Source organism: Sciurus vulgaris (assembly GCF_902686455.1).
Source record: "Sciurus vulgaris genome assembly, chromosome: 17".
In the NCBI taxonomy this organism is placed as follows: Eukaryota; Metazoa; Chordata; class Mammalia; order Rodentia; family Sciuridae; genus Sciurus; species Sciurus vulgaris.
In genome coordinates this window covers 57,563,745-57,574,569 of record NC_136478.1, presented here as the reverse complement: position 1 = coordinate 57,574,569, position 10,825 = coordinate 57,563,745, and the positions used below count along the sequence as shown (strand labels likewise).

At 46.8% G+C, this 10,825-nt stretch overlaps 1 protein-coding gene across 1 annotated transcript; it reads left to right on the top strand.

Moving 5' to 3' along the window:
- The first annotated feature begins 235 nt into the window (after positions 1-235).
- On the top strand, positions 236-7,390 carry LOC306647594 (binder of sperm protein homolog 2-like). The gene is made up of 5 exons (XM_079117072.1): positions 236-307; positions 2,226-2,258; positions 3,225-3,365; positions 3,595-3,742; positions 7,062-7,390. The coding sequence occupies exons 1-5, from the start codon at positions 250-252 to the stop codon at positions 7,066-7,068; spliced, it is 387 nt and encodes a 128-aa protein (XP_078973198.1). The 5' UTR covers positions 236-249; the 3' UTR covers positions 7,069-7,390.
- The last annotated feature ends 3,435 nt before the right edge of the window (positions 7,391-10,825 follow it).

Sequence of the window (10,825 nt, the reverse complement as noted above, 5' to 3'; positions counted from 1 at the left end):
AGAGAGGGGCTGAGGTTTTGCATTTCTAACAACTCCCAGGCAAGGGGGAAGGTGCCTGCTCCACCTTCCTGCTGGTTACACTTTCAGAATGCAGCTATAGAATATCCTAACATGGGTTGTTCTGGGCAAGGAAGAAAATGTGGTAGGATGGGATGTGAGAGTGACCCAAGTAGGAGGAGCAGAAGGGCAGAGTATAAACTCAGAGTGAGGCTCACCAAGGTGCATGCCTCCTGCAGGGCATCAGAGGCGATGAGGCACCTGGTGGGCTGGGTGTGGCTGGCTGTCTGCATGTGTGGCCTGGATGCAGGTGAGGTGGAGAGGCTGATGAGGGGCAAGGGAAGAGTTCAGAGCAAGAGGGAAATAGGTTGTCCACAGAAACTCTTATCTTTTCAATACAGCATGGCAGCGGGTGAGAAGGAAGGTCTGGAGAGCCTGCCTCCAGCTCCTGGATGATCTCAGAACAGGTTACTTTGCCTCTAACTGAGCCTCAGACTTCTTATCTACATAGTACTACATCTTTAAGACAGAGGGATACAATTTAGTATTTGGGGGGAAAGTTCTCCCAGCTGTGTTGATAAGGAAGCAAGTTCCAAAATACAACAGTATGTGGACTCAGCTATTCTTCATGTAAAATAAGGAGTAAAACTTGTTAACACATATGCTTGGAAATTCAACAACTGAATCTATAGGTTTCAGAAGAAAACTGTAAAGTGCTTACCTGAGGGGAGATGAGAGGGTGAAAGGTAACAGAATGGCCACATGGCCCAGCTATCCCATTCCTTGGTATTATCCAAAAGAATTGAAGTCAGCAGGCTACCGCAAGATATACATAGCTATGTTTATAGCAGCAAGATTCACAATAACCAAGTGTTATCCAGCCCAGGTAGGTGCTTGTCAGCAGATGAATGGAGAGAGAAAATGTAGTCTGTATACACCATGGAGTTTTATTCAGCCACAGAGATGAACAAAAGTATGTCATTGAAGAAAGATGGATGATACTGGAGACCACTATGTTAAGCAAAATAAGCCCGCCTCTGCTGGGCAGGGTTGGGTGTTTCTCTCATGCAGAAGCTAGGGAGAAAGGAGTGAATAAAATGGGGGAAGGGGGCCTCTCATGAAAATGAAAGACCTGTGGAGAAAAGGAAGAGGACCAGGGGAACAGAGGATGGGAGAGCAAGGGAAGGGACAGGGGAATGAACTTGATGGAATCATGTTAGAAGCACAGTGAACCCCACTATTATCTATCATTATCATGCACCAATAAAGATGGGGAAAAAATAAAAGAAGATGATTTTTTTGTTAAAAATTTACACAGTCTTCAGTTTGGGCAACAGAAAAAGACTAATAAACATGGAAATGCCAATATGGTGCCCAGGCTTTGTCCAGCACCTGCCACAGGCCCTGCAACAGCAAAGCTCTGCTTCTGGACAGTCTTTGAAGTCCCTGAGTTTAACACTGATTCTACCAGTCCACATCCCTTGACTTCTGCAAGGCACCCCTCTGTACCTACATTTTTGTGGCAGGAGAATTGTCTGGGCAGAGGGTTCCTGGGACGCAAGTGGGAAGTTGTGAACCATAGTCTCCCCATGAGGCAGTTGTGAGAGGAGAGGAAGAAGGTCACTGGAACATGGTAGCTGCCAGTTAAGCATCAGTGAATGCTGTTTGATGACTGTTTGAAGGTGTTGGCATCACAGGGACACACTCCCTCACACAAGCTCAGGCAGGATAAAAGAGCAAATTTCCAAAGGAAAACATCATTGAAGCTCCAGACCACGTGGGGTAGCCGTCCTCCCCTTGCCTCCAAATGCTCCTGGCCTCAAGATCTTCAAACATGCCCACCGGTTCCCATGGCACATGTGTGGCCATGCTCTGCTGGTCCCAACAGATGTCACCTATTGTTTGGAGAGTCTCTCCCTGAGTTATTTATTGTGGCAGAATTAGAGTTCTGACAAATGGGTAGAAACTGGGGACACTGGATAAGCCACATTTTCTCTCACCTACACAAAGAAGGACCTGTGGAGACACCCAGCTCATGACTGGATGAAGGGGCTTCTCTGGGGGAAACATGATCCCCCATTGGAAATGTTTAGTCATTCCGGAACATTGCAGGTATTTCTGCCTAGGGAGAAGAGTCAGGTACATGAACTTCAAACTGCGTTAATAGCTGTCATTCTGGGAAAGGAGAACATTAAGTGATCTAAATGTTGCCATTTTTTCTCTTTCAGATTTGATTGCCCATTTAAAAATGCCAATTAGAGGTAGGGAGATCATCTCTATTTGTCAATATCTCAAATGTTAGTCCCATCCTTTAAACAACTTTAGATTCCCAAAATTTCCTCGTACTTTGCTGTGACCTAACCATTTCCTGTGTCATTTTCCTGATGTGAAAGTCTGTCCCAGGTCAAAACAGCCACGTCAGGTGCTTGAAGATGCCCATCAATTGCCTATCCAAATCTTTGCTCCTAAGCTTCCAGCAAAATGTTCTCTTCCCCATTGCAACTGACACCAGCAACCATGTGGGGGAGGTTTCTCTTTGTTTTATAACTTTCCTCTTTTTTTTTTTTTAATTGTAATTGGCGAGTAATAACTGTATGTGTTGCTAGAGTAACATGATGTTTTGATACAGGTGATCATTTTGATAGGATTAAATCAATGTCTTCTTCATATCCTTCACCCCCACATACTCATCGGTTCTCTCTGGAGAGAACATCAACCATTTCATGCAGTTTCTTACACTTAGAACTGGGGGGGCTCAGCAGGCCAGCAGCAGGTTGGCACTTGAGGAAGCTCGCTCTCCTGCATCGTAAGTGGGCTGGGAGCCGCAGGCTCAGGTCACTGCTGCAGGCAAGGCAGAACACTAGGGGTTGGAAGCTCTTGGGATGCAGAAGTGTGGAGGTGCATGGGGGCTCACTTTGGCCGCCAAGAAGACATGCCTGTCTAGGAGAGAGGGCAGGGGGAGGAGAGACAGGAAGGACTCCAGAGTCAGGCTCAGCAAGGTCAGAAAGCCAGCAGCTCCAGTCTGCAGCCTGCTCTGCACAAACAAGACTTCCTCTGACAGTTCCCGCATACTTCCCACCACACACAAAAAGGCAGTTAGTGGGACCAGCTCCATGTGGTGTGGGGGCAACAGGAGAGCGAGGAAAAGGGCAGATGACCAAGGTGCACGCTTGAGGGTCATTCCCCTTGGAGGTTGGCCCTGCCTTCCACACGAGTTCTTTTGCCAGAAATCTTTATGGATCCGTGCATCTTTCCGTTCACCTACAATGACGTCGCCTACCACAGGTGCACCGCTGTTCACAGTGACTTTGATTGGTGTTCTCTTGACTCTATATTCCAAGGCAGGTGGCGATACTGCACAGCGACTGGTGAGTTTCCTAAGGTGGGACAGCTAGTGCCAGCATACAAGGGACATTGGGAACAGTTTGCTGCATGGTTAGGGTACCAGGGGAAGACCTGAGTTCAAATCCTGACTTTTCTATATGATTTTCATTGATACAATAAGAACCTGACAGAAAAAGACTGATGGCTGTGAGATCAGCAGAGACAATCTGAAGCCCGTGTTCACAGGCCCTTCTCCTGCCCCCTCCTCTACAGATCCTCCCATGTGCGTCTTCCCCTTCACATTCAGAAAAAGCACCTTTAAGAACTGCACCAAGGAAAGCTTCGTTTTGAATCGGAGTTGGTGCTCGCTGACGAGTGATTACAACAAAGATCGAAAGTGGAAGCAGTGCTCTCCTCTGCAGTAAGGCGGTCGGGAGGGTGGGCTTGGGCCTTCTCCCGCTGCCCGTCAGAGCCCCTTGGACTGAGGGAGGGGAAGCTCGAGGACGTCTTGCTGTGACCTCGATCAGGCTCAGCAAATGTTGCCTTTAGATGACCCGGTCTTAAAGAGTTAAAGCTTAGGAGCCATGGGTCCTTGACACAGCTGTTCAGCTCCGTCATTGGAGATCAAAAGCAGCCACCAGCCACAAAAAAACAAATGACATTGCTCAGTTCTAATAAATACATCCTGAAATTTCTCATGTAACCTTCAGGGGACACAAAATATTAATCACTTATTGGCTATGTTTTCTTTGAAGACAGGGTCTGAACTATTTTAAAATAAGAAAGCCATTAATTCAGAAGTGGTACAGAAACAGGTGGAAGGTTGAGTTTGGATTCTGGGTCCTTGCAGGCAGGAACAGGGCTTGGTTGGCAGGTCCTTGACCACAGGCTTATGACGGAAGGAGGTCAGTGCCATGGAAAAGAAGATGAGCAAAAGAGAAACAGAGGATAGCTGGATGCCGTAGTCACTCCTGTAATCCCAGCAACTCTGGAAGCTGAGACAGGAGAATCACAAGTTCAAGACCAGCCTCAGCAACTTAGCAAAGCCCTAAGCAACTTAGAGAGACCCTGTATCCAAAACACAGGACTGGGGATTGGCTCAGTGATTAAGGACCCTGGGTTCAATCCCTGGTATGAAAGGAAAGGAAGGGAAGGGAAGGGAAAGGGAAAGGGAAAGGGAAGGAAAGGAAAGAAGAAAGAAAAGGAAAGGGAAGAGCAGAAAGGCAGAGTCAATACCTTGGTATTAGGACATCTGTGGAGATGTTACAGGTTTGGTGCTTGACCACCACAACATAGCAAATATTACAGTAAAGGAAGTCACAGGAAACACATATAAAGTTGTGTTTATACTTTTCTGGAGTCTACAAAGTATGCAATAGGATTGTGTCTAAAAACTTACATATCCTAATTAAAAATAATTTTTAATGCTAGCAATTGCCCAACACAGTGGCAAACATCTATAATCCCAGTAACTTGGAAAACTGAGGCAGGAGGATTGCACATAGGAGGCCAGCCTCAGCAACTTAGTGAGACATTGTCTCAAAACCGAATTTTCAAATAGATGCTGGGGATGTAATTGTAGTGTGCCTTGGGTATTTGTGCCCACTACTGAAAAGAAATTACTAACAACCATCCAGCTGTGGGAAACATGACACCCACAGATTGGCTTAACCCAGGGTCACAACATCTTTCAACGTGTAGAAAATAAGACTCTGTGAGGCTCAGAAAGCAAACTACAGCAACAGAAGCAGAGCCCGTACACACAGAGGGTTTTACTGAGTGGTGGATGTGCACTGGACGCCATACCGCAGACTTCAACTTCCACAGTGACCTCAGGAGCTCATGCTAGGAACCATATGCCTCTGTAGAAAGGACAAAAGTGAGGTTTAGGAGGTGTGGGTCACAGCTGAACCCGGGTGTCAAAGCCTATCACCTCCACCAGGCATCAGCCAGAGACCACTTAGCAACAGGCCCAGCCAACGCGCCCCTCCTGGAGGCTCTCTGAACATCAGCTCCCAACCTCTCTCCCCAGATCCCTGCCAATCCTACAGACCTGCAAACACACGCCCAGAGCCCCGGCCCCTTAGCCTGTCAGAGCTGAGAGGAAGCCCCACGCAGAACGCAGACTCAGTGATGGCTGACGTCAGTGTTCCCTGCCACCTCTGTGCACACGGGAAGAGTCCTACTGCCACTCAGGGGGAAGTGTCTCTGGAGTCACCATCCACAGCACTGGTGACACAGAGACGAGGACTCAGTCACTCAGGGGACTCCAGGGAGTGACTGTGGCCACCAGTCTTGTGGTCTCCAGGTGTCCAGTGCTCCCTGGAACAGAGACACAGAGCCGGTGCTGTACATGCAGAGGGTCCCCTTCCTCAATCTGGCTTCAGGGGATTTAATTCTCTGGGTCCAGCCTGCTCATTCTTCCCGGGCTGCTCTCCAGCGGGCGTCTTGCTGAGACGCCCTGAGCCTCTCCACTCCTCACTCTCAGCCTCAATGGCCCTTCATTCACCCAGGACTTGATTCCTTTAAATAGGTGTCAGTGGTGCTGAGCAGAAGCCACCCAGTTCCGCTGGAGTGCTGTTTGCTGGGGACTTCTCAGTCCCTGAAGCACTGCCAGTGCCAGCCTCACCCCAGGACCCACCCCCGTGGGACTCCAGAGAGAAGTTTAACAGTCAGAATAGCACCTGGGATGGGGGCTGTCTGTTCTCTACCTGCCACCAGAAGGTCACAGTGATCCAGCTCCCAGCACCAAATGTCACAGGCTGGATTCTCAAAAGCCCCTGGGGCATGTCCACTTTCTTTCATGGGTCCCTCCTTTCTTTTTGACTAACTCAATCCAAAAAGCTTTGAAAATGCTAATCTAAATTATTAGCTGTGCAATCATGAAATGAATAGATCCAGGAATCAAGGAAGCTTCAGGTTGGAGGGGAGAGAGCTGGCAGTGTCCCAGCACCTGCTGAGGCGTGTGGAGCTGAACATCCTGCTGGCCCCACAGGTGGGAATCCACGCTTGTTCCTTCCACTAAGTCACCCCTAATGTGACAGACCTCACATCAGGAGACATTTTCAGATGTCCAATTAATTCTACATGTGGAAATAGTTTTTTAACCCCTGTCACCTTCTGCTTGAAGCAGCCACAACCCACAATGGCTAAAATCACGATGCATGGCACTGAAGTACCGATGGCACTTGCTGTCTATTGTACCTTGCCAGCCTTCTTTCTTCCCTATAATGGGGACATTTTGGAGGAAGACATCCAGAACTAATTCATTACCACTTATAGAGGTCATCAAGGTAGAACTCACAGAGGGTCTGGGTGACCTTCTCAATTAGAGCCTAAGGCACTCAGAACATTTATTCCAAATTATGCTCCATGAACATTATGAGACTGTCATTTCTAATAATTTCCAGAAATTTCCAATTTTCCATTTCTGGAAATGTTCAACATAATAAAGTTTATTCAAATAACAACTACATAACTTGTATAGTCATTAAAATAATCGATAATGGTACATTCAAGTTAATCATATGACAAAGAAACACTCTTCTTATGCCACTGAACCAAAGGCACCTGTGCTTCCCCTACTGCCTGGACTCACTCGCGTTAGCTCTTGGGGTAGACCAGATCTCCCATCCAAGAGGCGAAAAGATGATCCATCGGGAAGAGAGGCAGGTGTGACCTTGATCCTTGGAGGGTGAGATGGACTGTGACCCGACTCTCCCTTTTTCTTGTCTCCACAGCTTTTAGATGATTTTTGGTGCTTTCAAAGGATCAGAAGTTGCAGATTCATCCACTTCTCCAAATGGAATCCTGTCCTCTCAAGTCCTGACCATTGTGATCGATAAAGACTTGATCACTTTTCTACATGGATGACACCTTTTCCTTAAAAAAAAAAAAAAAAATGCACAGGCAAAGCCCAGAGGGGCATTCGTGAGCAGCAGCTTGCTTTCAAATCAAGATCCTGATGAATCAGGATCCATGGTATTGTCTTTGGAAAGTTAACTAAATACTCAGAGAACTTAAGATTTCTCCCACACCATTTCCCAAATTTTTCAATTAAAATATATTGTAGTTTCTTAAATTTTGGGGGTAAATTCACCGGACACACAGTTGACCTTTTAAAGGTAAACAATTCAGTGACTTTTAGAACAATCATGACAGTGTACAACTATCAGTTCTGTTTAGTATGAGAACATTTCATCACCTGTAAGGAGACCCTGTGCCCATTAAGCAGCCACTCCATCACCTCCTCCCCCCAGCTCTGGACAGCACTCACCTACTTTGCAAACTCAAGGTATTCCTCTAAAAGAAATCATGCAATACGTGGCGTTTTGTGCCTGGTTTCATTCACTCCATCAAATGGTTTTGGGATTCATCTGCATTACAGCATGTACCAGTGCTTTGTTGTTTCCATGACTGAATAAGATTCCATGTAGGTATATCACAGGTAGTTTATCCATCACACACACACACACACACACACACACACACACACACACACATTAAGTTGCACATGTTAGCTAGGTTAATTTTCACATATGAAACACTCCATTGACTGATGATTGTATTAAGAGACAGAACAGAGGCTAAGGATGAGGCAGAGTGGTAGAGTGCATGATTCGCATGCCTGGGGGCCTGGGTCAAATCCCCGAGCCACAAAACCAAAAAAAGAAACAGATCCTTCTAGCCCTCTCTGAGCCCCACCACCAAGGGTAACCACTATCTGGGTCCTGACGGCATCGGCTTCTGTATTTCACGCACATTGACTCCAGCCCTTGCATCTGGCTCCTCTCACTGAGTGCCATGTGCGGGGCCCACGCCTTAGCTGTGTAGGCACAGACCCTTCATTCTCATTCATGTGAACTTTCCTGCTGTGTGAAGGCACTGGGGTTGTTCACCCATCTTTCTCTTGGTGACACCTGGTGGTCTTCATCGAGGGTCTATGAGCAGCATTGCTATGAACATTGTCTTGCAAGTCTTTGGTGAGGTACACAGGGAGGTAAGAACCACTGAGTCAGAGAACATACAAGTATGTTCTGCTGTAACAGTTGCAGACAAGCCCTCGGACCATGGAACTGGAAGATGGCTCAGGATGTACATCCACCTGTCCCTGTGGACATGGGACAACCAGAGTCATATTTTGGAATCTTGTTAGCTGACTGTTGGGAGGTGAAATGGAGATGTCAGGCCTTCTGATTACTGTGGCAAAGCCCACATGCAGTCAGAAAGGATGGGTAAGAGGCTTCTAATTCAGTTATCCGGGACCCTACCTCTGCCTCCCACTTGATTGGGTTAGTTGAACCAATAAGCTCTCCTTTGTAACTTAATTCTGTGAGTTTGACTCAAGAAGTCCCATTCCCAGCCTTCTCAGAACCTTCCAGATAAATAACCTGCATGTCAGGAGGCAGATGTCCATGGATGGATGAAGGCAGATGCAGGAAACCATATTGTCTCATGAGACCCAGTTTCTTGCTCAGATTCAACACCTACCCATTGAGAACCTACTAAGGTCAAGGGTACATAGGAAATCTTACACAAACTCCACAGCCCTTCCATTTGACCTCTTCCTACCTGAAGCACACGAGCGCTATGATGCTAGCATGTGTCCCTGCTCCCAAATCCACATTGAAATTCTAACTCCCACGGTGACAGCAGAAGGAGGTTGGAACTGGGAGCCTAATCCCATTCACGACATGGATGGATGAAGGGAGAGATGGGATTAGCACACTTCTGAAGGGAAACCAGAGAGACGGCACCTCTCCCAACCCGTCAGGAAGCTGCTGCGTGAAGGCACGCACTGCCTTGGAGCTGGAAGGCCGGCCCTGTCCAGGCGCCAGACCTGCCTTCTTCCTGGACTTCCCAGCCTCCGGAGCAGTGAGAAATAAGGTTCTGTGGTTTCAAAGCCACCTTCAGGTATGGGTAGAGCATTTAGTCACAACCACCAAGGGGCTGAAACAAGAAAGGGTGACTTCCCACGGCTGCCTAAACCGTAAGCGGGACCTGGGCGTGAGACACCCAGCGCTGGCTGCTCGCTGAGCTCTGTCGTGGCAGCCATCCCTTCAGTGACTCCCACAGGAATATCTCCTCTCTCATGTAATCCAGGAGTTCTTACTGGTTTGTTTTTTTTGTTTTGTTTTTTTTAACCTTTTTTCTAAAGATATTTGCCTTGAGTCAACAAATGCAATATTCTGCTTGTTCTTCGAAGAGAGGGCAAACCTCACAAATCATCTCAGCTGTTTATTCAGGAACAAAGTCTCACTCAGGAACAGGGGTGCAGGGATGAAATGGTGCCCATGGACCCACTTTCCTGGTGGAGAATGAGCCACTGAACAAAGAAAGGGTCTGGGTTTGTACAGGTTATTTTTAGGGGGGGGTCTAGTGTGCATATCAGTTTCCTTGGGCACTCAGGAATTTGAGCTTTTGGGGGTCGGGGGTCTGAGGGCAGCAGTCTGGAGAGGATTTATTTGAAGGAGAGTAATGTCTCCAGCGCAGCATTACTCCAGGGGAGGATAAAACCCCTCCTCCCTGTCTGCAGCGGCACCTGGAAAGCCTTCGTCTCGGGAGATGGAGGCTGTCAGCGCAGGGCCTTTTTCGCTCCCTTTCCCAGGCACATCACCTCGGGGATTTTTCATTTTCCATTTCTTTTTTTTTTTTTTTTTTTTTTTTTGCGGTGCTGGGGATTGAAGCCAGGGCCTTGTGCTTGCAAGGCAAGCACTCTACTGACTGAGCTATCTCCCCAGCCTTCTCATTTTTCATTTCTATCAGCAGTTGGACAAAGCCCACGCCTTTTGGTGTCTGAGCCCTAGCTAATTCAAAGAGTTTTAAGGGGGTTTAAAAAGAAAAAAACTCCTTTGATAGCAAAATTACGTTTTATTTGTTTAAAATGCATGGGCAAAACATTGGTTGGCAAGAATGTGACTGGGCTACTGGTTAGCTATGTTAGAAGTAAACTCTGGAGAACTTCTTTGTAAAGTTTTGTTTCTCCTTGGCCTACTTTCCAGTGATCTAAGTGTCTCCTGTGTGAGAAAGAGCATAGAAATCATACATGGCTCCGTGACTGAACTATCTGGGGACCTCTTGGCATGTTTGATATGTCACTGCTTGCTTATGACTATGAATCACTTGGAAACAGATCTCTCATTTTATTTCATTATAATCTTTGTTAAGAGTACACTAACCCAATGCACTAAAGGAAATTATCCTAAAATTATTGAAATTATTTTCACAATTCCATCTGGGTCAGGAAATCTAATATGGTGATTAAACTCAGCATTTTGTTCAATTTTTTAAAGGAATGAATAATAATAATAATAATGTGCTCAGATAGTGAGAACTCATTTAGAGGGCCAAATTAACATTAGTCTATGTAGCAGTTCTCAGGGAGTTGACCTCAAGAAGCCTAATGATTAAAAAGTGTTTGCTGTCCCTGTGATGGTTGATATCAGGTGTCAGCTTGATCCTACTAAGGGTGCACACGTAACTGGCAGACATCTTTGGGACTACC